A 20,180-nucleotide genomic window follows, 5' to 3' on the forward strand; every position below is an offset into this window, starting at 1 on the left:
CCCCTCAGCAGTGCCACAGGCTGATCGCCTCCATGCCACGTCACATTGATAACACCTCAGCAGTGCCACAGGCTGATCGCCTCCATGCCACGCCGCATTGATAACCCCTCAGCAGTGCCACAGGCTGATCGCCTCCATGCCACACCACATTGATAACACCTCAGAAGTGCCACAGGCTGATCGCCTCCATGCCACGCCGCATTGATGCAGTAATTCATGCAGAGTCTGAGCCCCGACCAAGTATTGAGGGCAGATACTGTACATACTTTTCAGTAGACCAACATTTCGATATTAAAAATCATTTTTGAAATTGGGCTTATATAATATTCTAATTTTCTGAGAGACTGAATTTTAGGTTTTCATTAACTGTTCACATAATCAACATTAAAAGAAAAAAAATGCTGGAAATAGATTCCTCTGTGTGTAATAAATCTATAGAATATAGTAGTTTCACTTTTTGAATTGAATTACTGAAATAAATTAACTTTTTAATGATATTCTAATTAATTGAGATGGACTAGTGTGTGTGTCTATATATATATATATATATACACATATAGCGAGAGAGAGACTGAAATAATGTATAAATTACTCTTTTTTTGAAGTGAACGATGAAAATCTTGATTAGTCCCTAACCCACAGCATGATGGCAAAAATAAAGTGCTCTTTTGTCTTACTCCATTTTTACGTTTTCTTGCACTATACTGTACATATGCTGCACATGGTGTAAGTTTACACTTTCTACTGCATTACTAGTTAAAAAGGCAACAAAAACCGCAACCAGTTGTAGTTTATGGAAAGGGGTTGTCCAGTTTAGAGAACTTCTTTTCAGATACCTTAGAAGTAAATGGACAATGACACTTATCAGTTAGCATGAAGAACAGCTACAAAGAACATCTCTTTCTCTGGAGAACCAGTCACGTGCATTTCACAGACAGCCCATTGCTTTCATTGAGAACTTTGTAATGCTTAAAGTGTAACTAAACTTTTATAAAACTTTTCACATGTCATATTGACATGTCAGAAGTTTTCTTTAGTGGGAGTCCGAGCGCTGAGACTTTCACTGATCGCTAAAACGAAACGAAACAGCAGTAGCGCTCAGGTGAGCCAAGTGAGTTGTGTACGGACTCTTCTATTGAGCCCATACACCACTCGCTTGGCTTTCCGAAGAAAGCCGATCAGAAACAAAGTGGCACAGCGCTCAACTGTGCGCTTCTTCCTCTTTGATTTAGCGACTGGTGTACGGACTCATAGACTTTCTATTTAGCCACTTGCACTGCTCGCTTGGCTTTCCGAGGAAAGCCAAACAGAAACAAAGCGGCACAGCGCTCAACTGAGCGATTCTGCCTCTTCGTTTTAGTGATCGGTGAGGGTTACTATCACATGTCAAAAGTTTTATGAAAAATTATTTACACTTTAATTCCCCCTGCAGTAGTGGAAAGTTGAACACTTGCTCCCCAAAGATTACAGACGATCACTGGGGTTCCAGCAGTGGGACACGGTGTGTTCAGGTTATCATCGTGATTCGTTCAAATAAGTTTGTGTACCAAGTTGGGAAGCCCGTTTAAAGCTGATTACTTCGACTATGACCTCAGAAACCCCCATGGTTGTGTTCAGACAGCACCGGTATCTTCGGGTGCTCGAGATAGGGTCCCAACCCAAATGTAGGTCAAGAATTGTAATCTGCACACCTTGATTGTGTTCAAAAATAATCTTTTTATTTGTTTATATCTCAGAATAAATTCCACGCAAAGCCTCTGGCATTTATTCTGAGATATAAACAAATAAAAAGATAACACCCCAGGGATATTGCAGAGAGAAGTTGCGGCCCGCAATACATTTCCCCTGTATTGTCCATACAAATGAATGGCCATACACATAAATACATGGGAGTGCCGGGTCCGTCAGTCTGTCAGTAGCTCTCATTTTTGGCTCATAGAGGGGACCTCCTTCTACGAAGTCCATATGCCCTACTGGGGTATATGTAAAGGGGTAGTCAGGATGAGACAATCCCTTTATTCCTAGTCTTCATTAATACAGTTGTCCAGTGATTGCACATACTATGGTTAATGGACAGATGAAATGAAAATTTGTACATAGAAACGGATTTTAATTATCCATTCTTTTTAAAGGTTATGGACACTTTTGAAACTGATTTTATTTTTTATCATTGTTCATTTGCTTCCTAAATGCAAATTTAAGCAACTTTCTAAATAGTCTTCATTAAAAATGTCCGACGGTTTTGCTGCTGTAGATTCTGTGCAGCTTCTGTACATAGCTAAAGAAAGAGAAAGATTGCACGGCGCCACATAGTGCAGGATCATCCGGGTAGGTAAAGGAATATAATGCGAGGAGAAGCAGTTTTGCTCACCTATAACAGTTGTGCAGTTCAGGCACAACACTGATGTTGGTGTGTAGATTGTATCATACAGCTGCATCTCTCAATCCAAATCACCTACATACAGATGGTACCGCAATAAGTCAAAGAAGCAAGAAAAACGTAAGGATATACACAAAGCGCTACTGACATATGTAGTTGAATAAAGTTATTTTTTTATTATTAAATAAGGCTTTTCCTAATATGTCAGTAGCGCTTTCTGTATAAGTTATTATTGCTTCTTCTCTGTACATAGCTGGATGTCCTGCTGCTTCTGACGTAGATCCGACAGCACTCTGCTCCTGACCGTCAGCTCTTTCTACTCTTCCCCCACCCTTCTTAGAGATAATAGCGGAAAGGGGAGTAGGTTGTACACAGCAGAGCAAGCTGAATTAGAATATTTTTAGGACGGAGAACACCCATGGCAGTCTGCAAGGGAGGGGAGAACACACGGACCCACAGCAGAGTGTTCAAGTCACACAGGAACTGTACTGTATCATAGTAAGTATAGGGAGGAGAGCACACACTGCAGTGGTTGGGGGGAGAGACCTCACACACAGGCAGTATCAGTGTCTGTGTCAGCACAGGGTTTAGAAGGGGGAAACGGTGTTCGTATATAAGAGCTCGTTAAGGCATCATCTTTCATAGAACTCACATCCAGCGGGTATTACTGGGAGGGACATGCCCACATGAGAGGTTACAAACTGCATGTGAGGGGGGCAGGAATGAAACTTACAGTCTGAAACTTAGTGCAAGTTTTTGAGCTCCAGGTAACCACTAACATAAATGAAAATATTTTTTTCCAAAGGTGTCCATAGCCTTCAACGCTGGAAATCCATAAAAACTTTGTTGTTGGCCTGTACTGTGTTGGAGTTTATTAACCACATTGATGAATAGATTGACCCTAGCGTGCCTGCAAGTTATAGTTCTGTAATGGAATCAATATTAATCTTTTCCTACCTCTGTATTTATCAGGACCTGACTGAAAATGGATGTAGTGTAGCTGTGGAAGAACCACTTCCAAGTATGTCCCCTTCACCATCCGCTGAAAAGAGGGATCTGAAAACCAGGGAGGAAAGACGACCCATCACAGTTCATTTTGGTCAGGTAGGTCGCAGTGAAGCGTTAACATTTCGCTGGTACGTACATAACTTACCAAGTTATAAATGTCTATTATCTCTATAGTACAAGTATAAATAAGTGTAATTCTTATTGATGATCCCAATAATGTAACCTCAGGTGTTGGGTTATGTTCATTGACAGAGGGAAAATTATTGTAAACCGGCAAGAGCTGACAAAATCAATATCTTATCCGATATAACTTGTTGCTTCTCCTTATTATATCCCTTGGAGCAGCAATCCCCAATCTTTTTTTGCACCAAGAACTAGTTTCATGCAAGAAAATTTATGCAGGGGGAGGGGGGTTGGGTTAGGGTCAGTTCAGACGTAAATAACGCAGAATTTTCCACAACGGAATTAGTTGCGGAGAATCCGCAGCATTATACAGTAGCAGCAAAGTGGATGAGATAAAATAAATCTCATCCATACGCTGCGTAAATAGTGAGCGGAAGAACCGCTCACAAATTGACATGCATTGCAGAGTTTTATTCCACAGCATGTCAACTGTGTTTGCGTAAACGCTGCTTATTTGTTGCGGGTTTTCCCCATTGAATTCAATAGGAGGTAAAAACCCGCAGCAAATAGCAGATGCTGCTTTTAATGCGGCAGAATCACAGCAATTCTTCCGCAAAAACGCAACTCAGAAAAAATAAATAAACAAGAACAAACTTATACTGATCCAAAAGACTGTGTTCTTCCTCCGGGCCGGCCTCCTGGAATGACGTTTCATCCCATGCGAGCACCGCTGCAGCTTTTCGCCCGTAATTCCCTACAGCTACCGGGGCGGATACCAAATATCACGGCCCGGTACCAAATGACCCACGGCCCCCATATTGGTCCGCGGTCCGGTAGTTGGGGATCACTTCCTTAAATTCATGGTTGGGCAGATGCCAAATGCATTGTAACCACAAGTTCAATATACTGTGCTTTGGTTGTAGGTGTGGTCCTTCCATCTTACTATTACTATAGGTAGTTGTTACTGAAGTGTGTCTACACAATTATATATAACCTTACCCCGGAACGTAACTAGAATACATAGGGCCCCATAGTAAAATCCTACAGGGCCCCTATCACCTAATGAAATGAAATAAAACCGCAGCATATGAAGCAATAGCTAAAGTTATGGATAATATCTCCAAGAACCCACACAGTACTACTAGACCGCAGATGCCACCAACTTGTTATCGCCTACAGAAAGGTACATAGCTGCTACAGCTATAGTTCTGCCCATGACCTTACCAATAATTCACTGGTTATACTTACAGACCCGACTTTGGAAGCAATATATGGCGTAGAGTGTAGGCTCCTCAGGTTCTGAGGATGTAACAGTTCTTGGAAAGCCTAACCGTTATTATGCTTTACAGCAGTGATTCTTAAACTATAAGGTGGGCTTCACTGGCTAGGCGCCCCTTAGTTGTTGCTGAGGTACACATAGGGAGGTCATTTTGACTTGTGTGATCCTATGTGGATCTCACCTGATGAACAGGCCTCTTATGGCTGCAGTAGTCTCCGATTTAGTAACATCATTGACTTTTTTGAGCTTTTTTCAATGTTATAATTGGTTTAGGAGACAAATAAAAGATAAATTATTGATAACATTTTTTATATTGGTATGGACTTTGGCCACTGGTCAGGTCCAAGCACCCTGTTCTGGTTTGTTCAGTCCCCGTAGAAAAAAGTTTAAGAATCCCTGTCATGAAGCAACTACCTATGAGCTGAGCATGCAGCTGCTATTGGACCATTATTATAGGATGCTATTAGGGATACTTGTCACTGGTCTGCTGCTGAGTTTTCCCTTGATCTTTAGAAAATCTGCAACTACAGCATTTTTGTGCTTTTTTATAATGAAAATAGTAGTAAAACTGTGATAGAACCTACATGGGTGGATTCATCATTACAGAAGGAAGTTAATCATTGTAAGTAGGGAAAAAAGCTTTTCCTAATGAGGATGCATTTCGTATTATACACATATGTAACATAGATAGATAGATATTAGATAGATATTAGATAGATAGATATTAGATAGATAGATATTAGATAGATAGATATTAGATAGATATTAGATAGATATTAGATAGATAGATATTAGATAGAGAGATATGAGATGGATAGATATGAGATAGATATTAGATAGATAGATATTAGATAGATAGATATTAGATAGATATTCGATAGATCGATAGATATTAAATAGATATTAGATAGATAGATAGATAGATAGATAGATATTCGATCGATAGATATTCGATAGATAGATATTCGATAGATAGATATTCGATAGATCGATAGATAGATATTAAATAGATAGATAGATATTAGATAGATAGATATTAGATAGATAGATATTAGATAGATATTCGATAGATATTCGATAGATAGATAGATATTAGATAGATAGATATTCGATAGATAGATATTCGATAGATAGATATTCGATAGATAGATATTCGATAGATAGATATTCGATAGATAGATATTCGATAGATAGATATTCGATAGATATTCGATAGATATTCGATAGATAGATAGATATTAGATAGATAGATATTCGATAGATAGATATTCGATAGATAGATAGATAGATATTAGATAGATAGATAGATATTAGATAGATAGATATTAGATAGATAGATAGATAGATAGATAGATAGATAGATAGATAGATAGATAGATAGATAGATAGATATTAGATAGATAGATAGATAGATAGATAGATAGATATGAGATTGATAGATATGAGATTGATAGATATGAGATTGATAGATATAAGATTGATAGATATGAGATTGATAGATATGAGATTGATAGATATGAGATAGATAGATATGAGATAGATAGATAGATAGATAGATATGAGATAGATAGATAGATATGAGATTGATAGATATGAGATTGATAGATATGAGATTGATAGATATGAGATTGATAGATATTCGATAGATATTCGATAGATAGATATTCGATAGATAGATATTCGATAGATAGATATTCGATAGATAGATATTCGATAGATAGATATATAGATATTAGATAGATATTAGATAGATAGATATTTGATAGATAGATAGATATTAGATAGATAGATAGATAGATAGATAGATATTAGATAGATAGATAGATAGATAGATATTAGATAGATAGATAGATAGATATTAGATAGATAGATATGAGATAGATAGATAGATAGATAGATAGATAGATAGATAGATAGATAGATAGATAGATAGATAGATAGATAGATAGATAGATACAATATACAAAAATGGCGACAGCACTATGCGAACCCTAATGCCACCTAAACACTATAAATAAGTAAACATGCATTGCTCCTGAATCTACTTACAATAGTGAGGATCTTGGTGCACATTTTGATCAAATTGTATGAGCCCACCTGCCACGACAAGGTGACCTCTATAAGGTGGGTACCTACGCTGCTCGTACCCCCAGAACTGGGACTAAGCCCATTCAAGTGGGACCAGCATTAAAGAGGCTCTGTCACCACATTATAAGTGCCCTATCTCCTAAATAATTTGATCGGCGCTGTAATGTATATAACAACACTGTTTTTTATTTTGAGAAACAGTCATTTTTGAGGAAGTTATGATCAATTTTAGATTTATGCTAATTACTTTCTTAATGCCTGACTGGGCGTTTTTTAACTGTTGACCAAGTGGGCGTTGTTAAGAGGAGTGTATGACGCTGACCAATCAGCGTCATACACTTCTCTCCATTCATACTCAGCATAGCGAGATCATGCTGTGCTGTCACATACACCCACATTAACTTTACTGAAGTGTCTTGACCGTGAATAGACATCACCTCCAGCCAGGACGCGATGTCTATTCACAATCCCGACACTTAAAGTTTGTGTGGGACTTAATCACTGCACATCGTGATCTTGCGAGATCACGCTACTGCTTTCATTGATACAGCACCGATCACATTATGTAGGAGATAGGGCTCTTATAATGTGGTGACAGAGCCTCTTTAAACTAATTAAAATCACTCAGGGCAGAATGGGAGGAGTGCAAGATCAAAATGGAGGCAGTCACCAACTCCACATATATGCAATACTTAAAAATCCAAAAAGTTTGATCAGCACATTCCAGCAAAATGAAACAAAGCATGCATACAGGTACAAGGTAGCCTAAGACTGCATGGCAATACAATATACAAAAATGGCAACCGCACTCTGCGAACACTAATGCCACCTAAATACTATAAATAAATAAATATGCATTGCTGCTGAATCTACTTACAATAGTGAGGTTCTTAGTGCACATTTTGATCAAATTGTGTGAGCCCACATGCCACGACAAGGCGACGTCTATAAGGTGGGGTCCCTACGCTGCTAGTACCCCCAAAATTGGGACTAAGCCTACATATACCTGTGGATGATTTTTTGTTTTAGATAGATAGATATTAGATAGATAGATGACACAGAGGTGTAGCTAGGTGCTCTTGCACCCGGGCGCAAAGATTCAGTCCCCTCCCCCCCGAACATCTTTACCGACAATTCTTTGCCCCTAACCATGTTTTCTTTCTCTACCAGTCAATGATGTGTAGTTTTTTTTTAACTTTTTTTTTTTATGTAGCATAAAACCAACTGTACATTTTACAAGCAATATAGTTATAGAAAGTAGTTAACCTCACAATAAATTAAAAGAAAATAAAGAGGTCAGTGTGCCTGACTAAAACAGATGTGAGACTATATGGTGACCTAACGAACAGCCTCCTCTTGTAGATAGTGCCACACCCCCCCTTGTTGATAGTGCCACACAGCCCCCTGTAGATATTGCCACACATTCCCCTTGTAGATAGTACCACACACCCCCCCTGTAGATATTGCCACACAGTCCCCCCTTGTAGATATTGCCACACAGTCCCCCCTTGTAGATAGTGCCACACTCCCCCCTTGTAGATAGTGCCACACTCCCCCCTTGTAGATAGTGCCACACTCCCCCCTTGTAGATAGTGCCACACGTGCCCCCCAGTAGATAGTGCCACACGCGCCCCCCAGTAGATAGTGCCACACGCGCCCCCCAGTAGATAGTGCCACACACTCCCCCCAGTATATAGCGCAACACCCCTCCCTGTAGTTCGTGCCGTGGAATCCCCAGCCAGAACTTGCTGACTCTCTGGCCGGGTATTCCTCTCCTGGAGGAGCCCTTGACGTCACTGTCCATATATGGACAGCGACTTCAGGGGCTTCCTCTAGGAGTGGATTCCCCAGCCAGAGCGTTGCCAACGATCTGGCAGGGGATTCCTCTCCTGGAGGAGCCCCTTACATCTTTGTCGATATATGGACAGTGACGTCAGGGGCTACTTCTAGTAGCGGAATTCCCAGCCAGAGCATCGACAATGCTCTGGCCGGTGATTCCACTCCTGGAGGAGCCCCTGACGTCACTGTCCATATATGGACAGTGACATCAGGGGTTACCTCTAGGAGCGGAATCCGCAGCCAGAGCGTCGGCAACTTAGTTGTGCCCGGGGCACATGCCCCACCTGACGCCCCTCCCCTGGAGTTATGCCGCTGGATAATTGATAGACAGACAGACAAGGGGCTAGGTAGCACTTGAAAGTATTTTTTTATTCTTTGTATAGGAGGAGAGTACAAACCCCAAAGTAATGCTGTAAGGAAATCATGGACCTATTGGGTGCAGGAACAGAGCTTTGTCCTCTGATTGTCAAGACATGAGAGGGACACACAACTGAAAATACACAACACAATGTAACACCTTTGTAGACATGCAATTTTTTTCTTTGCCTTCTTAAAAGTTTACGTAAATGTCGTACATGGTTTATCTTCACTTCTATTAGACAGTTGGGCAGTGATGATGTGTCCTGCAAAAGTTAGTCACTCTATGTTACCCAACATGCCCATCAAAGTGCCAAGGAACATTGGCCTAAAAAATGAACAATCTAATATTGATATATAGAAAGAGGGACGTGATGGAGTTTTACTGTCAGTGTTTCATTGCTGCATAAACTCTGATGTAATATAAGAGGTGCACAGTAAATTCTGACGTGAGCGAACATCTGTACATCCATGAAGTCAAGACACCACCTAGTGGAATTGTTAGAATAAATAAATGGACAGCAAGCAAGTTATGGAATCAATTTTATTGTTTTTGTTTTACTTATGTGACTTGAATGAGATAAAAACTATGAAAAACAGTTATTTGTTTTGTCTTGCACCAGTATAAGTTAAAGGTTTTAAGGTTTCTTAAATAACTAAACTATGCCTAGTCCTGGACCTGAGAGGACGGCGCGTGACGCAGGGATTCTCTCTTTGGTCTGTCATTCTTCGACCCCCTTAGACCGCTGTACTTGGTATAACAGTGTTTTCCCTGGAATTTTCCTTTAAGGGATAAGATTACATATCAAGATTTCCAAGTCCAAAATAATTTGGGACAGACTGTTAAATATTCATGAACTATTGATGACATCAGCTTAAAGTTATAAATAAAGAACAAAACAGGAAAAAAAAGGCTTGTAAAATTAGGATCTGAGTATCTCCATATCGATGGCGATATCTGTGGTAGATTCAGGATGTATCGGAGCAGCATAAGGTAAGTATATACTGTTTTACATTTTATGAATTACAGATGACGCATTTTGGGATGCTGTATGATCCCTCCATTAGGTTCAGGGCCGGCTTTAGGGGTGTACGACCTGTGCTAAAGGGGGCTCCAATGATGACCTGGCATCCGAGGCTGTGTGTTAATATTTGTTGTATAGCAGTATTATTTAGACAATGTACAGATTACCCGATGTATGGAACGGTAATTTGGTCACTGTATGTTGGGATTATTTGAGCACTGTATGGTGGCATTTACTTAGACATTGTGTGGCACTGCTACTTAGGCACGGTATAGTATATATTTTTTTTAGTGCAAGGTCTTGCCAGCACTGTATAGCATTGTTATTTAGACAACTTTATCAATGCCGGTACTTTATTTAAAAAATGTAAAAATTTTATGGAAAAGTTATTTTTCCTATATAGATGTTTTTTATTTCTTTTATTTTGTTTCTTTTGTTGTTTTTTTTTTTAACAAAATTGCATCAAAATTGTCCCATAATTTTACCAGTGAATCCTAACAGTCACTGTCACCGAGTACCTTTGTTATAAATTGGCCAACCACTGACTGACATGTAGAGCTCTGGTTCTTCAGCAGCTGCAGTTTGTTTTATACAGTTCTGTGTCTCAGCTGCTGAAGAACTTACTAAAAGAGCTGCTGCCGATCATCTTTATGAAAAGGAGCCATCGATGGTGGACCAAAATCTCCCCCTTACGCTTCAAAAAGGAGTTTCTGCAGCAGCTGTGGTGTATTTTATAAGTAATAACACCACCCCCTACTGTTGATTATAAGACTATTCTTAGCCACCTCGTACTTTTATATGGTCATGGAACTTTTTGGTGACCTCCAATATACTTATCATTTACAGTAAGGGGACCTTATCCCATATATATATAACGATGGGATATTTATAACTCAAAAAATTGGATGTCTATATTCAGCAATATTATTTTATGCCCAGTTTTATCATCTCTCATTTCTTTTACCCCAGCTTTGGCGTTCCCAGACGATTCCTGCAGCATTTCTGTATAATATCATCATCTCAGATGTGGCTAAGGCACTCGCATCTAAACGCATGTGTATTCTATATGATGTTTAAGCACACCCACACATAATATTATCTGTCCTGCGTCTAGGACGGCACATTTCTCCTGCTCTACAAGGCACCATACTTTAATGTCATCATTAGCCAGGGTTGCCTTTAAAGTCATATAGCATTACTATGCATGCGAGCCGGGGACACAATTAAAAGATACAAAGCTCTACCTCTAATACAGAGAAGACGAGATGTCCCTCTCTCCATTTCTCACTTGTTTTACATATCTCCTGGCATTATGCTAGTTTATGTAGAGGAGGCAGATTTTTTTTAAATGCATGCATGCGGATTAAGGTCAAGCCCCGTGTATCACTAATGCAGTTTCTCCTGGCTGTACGATTGCAGATCCTGAATCCGGCAACAGCAGTAAGATGCCTTAATTGAGACACGCTGTCAGAGTGACAAACACATTTGCATACACTCTATTTATTCTCGCTGGAAAGGTCTGCAAGCTGCTGCCGCTTGAACATTTTTAATCAGCTTTTCTGTTAGCGAGCCGGCAGCTAGCTGTCCTAGTCTTGGCTGCTTCTTTATTATTTGACAGGTTAACTAGATGGGGGATGGGCATTTGGGGTTCAAACTATTTTTTTATTTTATTTTTTTGCTTTGTCTATTTACGTTTTTTAAACTTAACAACCAGTAACTTCATCTCGCTAGATTTCGCTTATATCGGTCAGATTGAGTCCTAATTAATGTATGTTTTGAAAAGCGTTCTAGAACATCTGCGGAAATCATTTCTTTAATCAACGTCACTTGAATTAAATGTATGGTGCAGATCTATTCGATTTCTGGTCTAATTTTACAGAACTCAAATTGTCATTTAACTCTTACGTTTACCGAGCTCGTCTTACTATCCGGTGATCGTATATACGGTAGATACATTGACTCTTCTCACAGTAGCATGGTTATAACTTTAGAGGGTTGTCAAAGTAAAGGTGTGATACAATTTGTGAAGTATTTAGGATGGCACTAAACCTATAGTGATATGAGAATACTGTATTGAAATATTCACATTTTATTAAAAGTTGGGCATTTAGTTTACAGATGTAGTAGAATAGAATTTTCCATTGAACTGTAAATCACAATAACTCTGAGTAAGACTCTGTTCACACATTATAACAGAAGCCACAATGCATAATCAGATTGGTTACAATGCCAGAGATAACGCTTTCGCCTGTCGAATTCCACCAGCGCCAAATGTACCCCATTAGGAAGGAATGGATGAAGAGAAAAAATAGGACCCCAAATTGGCGCTGCGAAACAAGACAATAATCTGGCGTAATAATAATGACAAAGGTTTAAGAATGGGACCCTTGACAGCAGACACCAGACGTGTTGTAACACAGCAGGCGGAAGCGGTGGCACAACACGACTCCAACAGGTTTAAGGCACAGGAATAAATAGTACAGGTAGCAGAGAACGGAAACAACGGGAACAGGATAACACTAAGGGACCATTTGCAAGACTAGCATACGAAAACACAACAATGCTCAGGCAATGAGCAAAGGGGCAGGGCCCTTCTTATAGTCCAGGGTGATAATGGGTTAATTAGTGATAATTCCGATGTGTGCGCGCTGGCCTTTTAAGGCCCTACGGGACACAAGGGACCAGAGCGGAAGTGATCGCTGGCATCTCCTGGGGAGGAGATGCGGGCCAGCACTCACAGATCCATGGCTGCGGCTGCCGGGGGGTTGGGTAGTTCCGACGGTCCGCAGCCATGGATGCTACACCTATGATGTCACATGGAGTCATCACAGAACAAGACAAAGAGAGGTCAGTCATATACAAGAAAAATGCATCAATTAAAAACACATATAATTTTCAGGAAGTTTATGTCATATATTGAGAGGTCATAAAGGACTTGCCAATATATTGACCTCTCAATATATGACATAACATTCCTGAAAATTATATGTGTTTTTAATTGATGCATTTTTCTTGTATATGACTTGACCTCTCTTTGTCTTGCTCTGTGATGACCCATGTGACCGTCATAGGTGATCTCTGACCTGTCTGGTGTTTTTTTCCTCGGACGCTATAGCCCATTGTAATTAAGATGTCCTTTGCACTGTAACTACATGGCCTGATGAGGACGCTTGTCCAGTGTAGAAACGCGTAGCCCTTATATTATCAAACCATTGTCATTATTATTACGCCAGATTATAGTGTCGTTTTGCAGCGCCAATTTGGGGTCCTATTTCTTTTTTCCTCATCCATTCCTTTCTACGCATCGTGGCAGCAGTTCCTGTTGCTGGTTTGGACCTTGGCTTAAGCTTTCCAAACGTGGATTGTGTTTCATGCCTAATCCAGAGATGTGCCTGCATTCGCACAACCCCGTAAGGTGAGCACATTACTGTTATCATCCCTTCACCTATTCCTCCTTGGGTAATCTGCACCATGTGGCGCCGTGCTATATATTTTTTCTTTTAGCTTTCCAATGTACCCCATTGTCATTCATTTTGTCAGGATCTAAGACAGCGACTCCGCACTGAGCCTCCAACTCAGATGTGAACATAGCCCAAGATAATGCAGTAGATCACCTGCAGGCCTATGTTAAACCACAGATAAGGAAACCTGTGTTCACAACGACTTACACCAAATAATAAACTCAGCACTGCTACATCTGTATTAAGTGGGCAACCGGTCTATCGTTTAGTTACATACAGATTCCAAGTAAAAGTGGTTGTCTGGTTTAAAAAAAACATCTTCATGTACCTCATTAGGGAATTCTGAATAAATAGAGGGGGGGTCACCATTCAGGATCCTCATCTATTAGCCAGAGCACAGAGCGGCTTCAGTGAGCCTCCCTCGTTCTGGACGGATTGTCCATGCATTACACATATAGCCTATGGCATTTAATGGCCACTATATGATCTCCCATGTTGTGGCGCTGCTAGGAAATTGAGCACTGATTTCCAGATTCTCCCACAGATTACAGCTGATCGGTGAGGGTACCAGCAGCAGGGCACCCTATGTTTAGCTTATCTTTGGGGGACCCTTCTAACAAAAAAGGGAAAATGAAAAGGGGACAACCACTTTAACTTTATCCAATATATTGTTGTTTTTCTATCTTTTTTTAAAGGGGTTGTCCCAGATTAGAAAGAAGTCTTTTTTTTTTTTTTGTAGAAACAGTGCCACTCTTGTCCATGGGCGGTGTTGGGTACTGCAGCTCAGCCCTATTTACTTGACTTATTGTGCTTCTCATGTTTTGTTTTTTGGTCCATTTTTGTTTTTTACAAGACTACTTGTTTATTTTTTATTATTATATGAAGCGACGTGTTTGTGATGTCTGAGAGTCTTCGGACAATAGGTTTACATGCCACTTCTCCGGCAGTGCCAGCTCATTTCTCTAAACAGCAGCTTTGTTAACTCTGTGTAATAGTTTCCTGACATTATCTGTTAAAACGCTCTAATCGTTGTGAAAGTGGAATTATCCAGCCGTACGGAAGCATTGGTGCATATCACCCCCCCTGACCTATACTTCTTACTAATAAATGGCTTTATACGCTTGCGAGCGTCCACGTTTGAATTAACACACTGTGCAAATGTAAACACAGATCCACTCAACAAATATATGGAAAGTCAAAGATTTAAAGGCCGTGGCGGATGTATATAAGATTAATTTACATTTGCCAGAGCAGGAAAGCGGAGATATTCTTTATAAGCTGCATGAAGCGCATACATATTTGTTGAAAGCTGTGTCTGCAGTTCAGAAACTAGTCACATACTGATGAGTCTCACAAGGTCTTTGAGGCTTCTCTCTACCATTACATTATTGTATATTCTGTACTTGCCCATAGGACCCTTGTGCACACATATCGGTTGTCACACAGCGTGCACTTATTCTTTACCAATCCTTGGTTGCTATAAACTTCAGTTCTCGGTAATCCTTCTTAGAGTATGTTCACACAGAGCGGATACGCTGCATAAAACCACACAGTGTATCCGCCCTAGGTGCCGCAATGAATTCCGGCCGAAAAACCGCACCAAATTGTGGTGCAGTTTTTCAGACAGAATGTCCGCTGCGGAAAACTTCACATAAAAGAAAGTTTGATACTTACGTAGCCATGGCGAAGCGTCCCTCTACCGTCCCGAATGCCGGCCTCCTCGGATGACGTTTCATTCTATGTGACTGCTGCAGCCTGTGATTGGCTGCAGTGGTCACATGGGATGAAACGTCACCCAAGGAGGCCGTCCTGAACGAGGAAATTCAGAATTCTGGGTAAGTATAAGGTTTTTAAAAAATTATATTTTTTGCAGGAGAATCGCTGCTTTTACTCCGCAAAAAAACAGATGTTGCAGGTTTTACCTCCCAATTCAATGGGGAAAACCCGCAGCAAATAAGCAGCGTTTACGCAAATACAATTGACATTCTTCGGAATAAAAAAAACACTTACATTTAGTTCAATACCAGCTGTATAAACCCATAAGCAGTGAGCTCCCCCTAGTGCTGGCTGCATGCAGTCAGCATTTAAAGGGAAAGTATCTTCAATGGTTTTTTTTCATAATTAAAACCATATAGTGAAAATATCTTTTTTTTCCAGATCTGTTTTTATTTTTTGATTGTAGATTTTTTTTTATTCCACTTTCTGTACATGATTATCGGGGTAGCCATCTTATTTGAGCTGCTTTTCACAGCATTAAGATATATACTTTACAGCAGCCACATGAACCATAGGAAAGTGTGAATAGGAGTGGACCCATTGATTTCTATGGGAGAGTGTTCTAGGCATGCTCTGTTACCTGTACAGAGGTTATTGTACAGGTAGGGGAGGGCGGGAACTGTGTCCATCACCTATTGTCATTGGTGGATCCTGTGTTATCCATATAGAGGTTACATTTCATTGTAATCCTGCCTGTAATGATAATGCGATGACTGCTGAGAAGTGATCTCGACAGAACAGGAAGGGTCAGTCTATAGGTTCAGTGGCCAGAGTGAAAACTGCAAGAGTTTAGGATAATTTTTTTTATTATAAATAATGACAAAGAAAAAATAAATAAAAAATTACCCTAAATTCTTAAAAAATATGTTAAACATAAAACTTGATGTAAACAATAGTTTATTTTTGGATGACATGTTTCCTTTTACTATGACTGTGTAATGGAAAGTAGCGATTTTGAGCTCTTCTTTTGGAAAATGCAGCTCCGACCCCTTTAAAGATGTATTAAATATGATGGACATTAACTTTAATAAAAAATAGTTTAGGCGGGGGCGCCACCCTGAGTTTTACTATGGGGCTCTATGATTTCTATCTACACTGGTTTACATTTACAAAAAAAAGCTACAGATTCAGCAACGCTGCAATGATGATAAATGTCGTACAAATGTTACTACAGTAAACTTCCGTTTATCTTGCATCCAAAAAATCTGATAATCCACCATTTTTTGGCAAAAAAATTTGCAGAATGGTTTGATAATCTAGAATTTCCCAATATCAGAAGAAGAAGACTGAGCAGAGTGACTCCACAAAGTAATAGTGGCAGAAAGTGCAAATAATTTAATCTGGGCTCTCATCTGATTTTCTTTCAAAGAAGTCAATTTTATAAACTTTTCTAAGACCTTCTAATAATTCAGAACATCTGATTATCCGGCACCCATATGGTCTGGTTAATACCAGATTTACAGAATTTTTCTTTATTTATCCTTCTGAATGAACCCTGATTTACAGTATTTGGCTTGCTGAAGCTGTAAGCTCGGCAATAAGGTATGCAGTTGTTGTCCATCTTTTTACGTTTCGCAGACTATATCATGTATCGCAGGGAATATGACGCCTGATACATTGCAAATTTTGACTGACATGCTTTAAATGAAAAGCCTGTATTAAAAAAAAGAAAGATACCCTCCCCCCCAAAAATATCTGTGTGATATCAATTACTGTCGATTATCAGGAAATGCTCATTATCGCCCCCTATCTGCCTAATTCAGATCCATATACATCTCACACTACTACTCCTAACATTCTCCACTAGTGACTACAGGGGTTTGTAGTCTGTTAGTTTCATACGAAAAAAGTTTATGTGACCAAAAGTTGTTTATTAACCCATTAGGTTCATGGCATGAGGATACAGTGCTGCGTGCTTTACAGTAATGTCCATATTATAGGCTAAGCCACCCAATGGGATTTAAAGAGTCTGTTTTCGGTATTTTAATTAAGTGCTATGGAATGCTGGGAAAAAAATCCCTGTCCCTAAATCAGAGGTGAGCTGGAGAACGTAAGCCGGGGAAGAGGACAATGTGACATGTACATAGCTTTGTACTTAATGATACACTGGGCTCCACTGCTGGAAGGTTGTGAGAGGTGAGACCAGAACCGTAGAGAGAAATGTTTTAAAATGTGGGAGACTTTGTCCAGACAGAATTATTCATAATGGGAGAAGGATCCTTTGTTATTTTGATCTTGCATGTTGGTGGCAGAATTCTGAAGGCCTGCGAGCTTGACAGAGGTCACCAGGGGAAGCAGAAGCTGCGGAGATTTTTCTTTGTCAGGTTCTCTTCCCTCCCCCCCCTGCGCCCTCCTCCATGAGCCACCCCACAAAGAGGAGTGATAATGGCCAGCCACTGTGCTGGAATGAAAGGGAATAGAGGCAGCAGGCGGATGAAAATCCCGTAAACAGTGTTCAGCGGAGGTATAATTGGGCTCTTCTCACGTTACGTCTTCCATAGCTGGAGCAACATCACCAGTGGGCATACTACTGAGCCCTTCCATGCTAATGAAATTCATGTCCATCAGTCACCCAGTGCAAACCTTAAACCCTGCCTCGACAACATCTTCATCTCTTCGCCTGTTTAACCCTTTCAAGCTCGGTGTATGTTGCAATATTGTGGCCTTAAAGAGTACCGTATGACTTTCAGGCACGTCCAAACCGCGGGATGCAGCCATATGTTTAACATTCGCACCCATAACCGATGACACAAATGTTCATTGTCCTCTGGGCAAGTACCCGTTTCAATTTGCTATCGTTATACAGCAACATTATGGTTAAAATGTTGAGAAATTATTTTTTTAAGGTGACCACAGATCCCCTTAAAATATATCTTGCTATAATCGGAACGATTTACCAGTCATAGCTCGATATGTAGAGCAGACCAGTTATCGTATGAACGCCATCTTATACGGCTTCCGACCAATGTCACAGAAGCAGTGAGAATAGATGGTCACCGAAATGCACCAAATTTGTAATCGTTACCGGTTGTAATTGCCAAATGAGTGGAGGATCTGCCAGTGGCTGGTGAGACGTGCCCCATGTGTTAGGTGGCATTGGGGGTGCCAAAGAGAAGCCAGCAGAGTTGGGTTCTGCATGAGGGGCTAGAACTGAATTTTTGTCCCAGGTGACAGAACACCTAGGGATAACTCTGGTCCAAATAAACGTCTGCGGCCGTCTTTAGAAAAAAATAAATAATTATTCTTTGTAATTGGCTGTTTGAAGACTTTTACATTAAACGTGTTCACAGATCTTGTGCACGTTTGAGGTATACGTCCAAAAATGCTCCCTACGTATATCCTGATCATGTCCATAAGGATATAAAGGGCCTGTCGTATGCCAAAAAAGTGTACGTTGGAGCATACGTTGGAGCAATTTATGTCGGTAGGCCTATTGTTTTACTGTATTGAAAGCATAGTCAACTACACTTTTTAATACAGGGAATGCCGCAAAAAAAGTATACCACGTGATATACATTTTCATTTTTTTACTGTGGGACTGTATGGCATACAGGTTCATACATTGGGGGCCATAGTAAACCTTCGGCATGTACATCGGAGAATTTTCCGACATATGCGCCAAACGTGGATAAAAAAGTTCCGGCAGAGTTTCACTCTACAGAACCGAGGAAAGGCCCTCAAAAGCGAATACAAATGAATACCAAACATATTTCGGACTTTACGCCTCTGTATTCATAGAAATCTCTTCAGATTGCTCTTCCTCATCCCACGGCCTGTTTGCCAAAGCAGAATCCTAATACATCAGACCGTAATTTCATGTAATTATATACGTGTGAATCTGTATACAGTTGGCAAAACATCCCCAGCGTTGCGTTCTTGTTAGGACTTAACCTCATTAACCCTTCTGTCACCAGAGGGGGACGCACAGGCAGTGGCGGGCATTGACAGACCAGTAGCAGTTGTTTTCGCCTGGAGAATATGCATGTAAATATTTGTTTAAATTGTGATTTTAAGCCAAATGGAAGTTCTTTTCTCTTTGCCCTAAGCAGTGTTCAAAGCCTGGCTCAGTGCAATTCCCTTAATATCATCCTTTCACAGTCAAGACGGTGTAGGATGCTGGTTTTCCAAATCGGAAGCGTCTCCTAGCATTTCTCCCATTCTAAATGTGCGTTAGTGCTGCCTGAATTACATGCCTTCTCTCCTGCTCGCAGCTCCCATCATTGAGCCGGTATCCAGCGCTCACAGCGAGACGCAAAGCTTCATATTAAACAGCCCCAGGGCTGTGCCACTTCAACATTCACCTAATTGATTGATCTGTGGGAAAATTAGAGCTTAGATTTCAATTCTGATTGATTGAAGAGGAAATGTTCTAAAAGATCCTTTTACAATAGCAAATAGTTTAATAGATTTTGATAGACATTTCCTTCAGCAGATCAGGTATCAAACGGAGGGAGATAAAGTAATATGACGTCTACTGTAAAATATCTTTATATTATTCATTATCAGATCTGACATGTTTTTAGCTGAACTGTATAATTCTAGCCTTGTTTTTTCTCCCCCTATATCTCAGCCTTATTTCATTGCAAATTCCTGACTGTAACAGTTCTTTCCATGCCTCTCCGTGTCTGTGAGAGTGGATTGGATGTCATGAAGGCCTTAGCACAGCTGGCATGAATACACTGCGTGCGATGACACCGCCTAGTGCTGGTATCAGCCACAACTTTTCTAGGATCCATGGGCAAAAGTTTGAAGGAAGTTACAGAGTAGTCCGATCTTCGAGCTCTGAGCCCTCATGCCCACTTCAGTTATCTTCTTCAGGGTGCTATCCGTTTTTTTAACGGATA

The 20,180-nt window shown here is 40.3% G+C and overlaps 1 protein-coding gene across 5 annotated transcripts in view; it reads left to right on the forward strand.

Moving 5' to 3' along the window:
* DENND1A (DENN domain containing 1A) overlaps positions 1 to 20,180 on the forward strand; it is a 582,084-nt gene that overhangs the window by 513,628 nt on the left and 48,276 nt on the right. For all 5 annotated transcript variants that reach the window (XM_075835514.1, XM_075835510.1, XM_075835512.1 and 2 more), the window contains exon 19: positions 3,353 to 3,484. In XM_075835514.1, coding sequence (XP_075691629.1) covers positions 3,353 to 3,484 — 132 coding nt within the window. The remainder of the gene's footprint in view (positions 1 to 3,352; positions 3,485 to 20,180) is intronic.

This window comes from Rhinoderma darwinii, chromosome 8, assembly GCF_050947455.1.
Source record: "Rhinoderma darwinii isolate aRhiDar2 chromosome 8, aRhiDar2.hap1, whole genome shotgun sequence".
Lineage (NCBI taxonomy): Eukaryota > Metazoa > Chordata > Amphibia > Anura > Rhinodermatidae > Rhinoderma > Rhinoderma darwinii.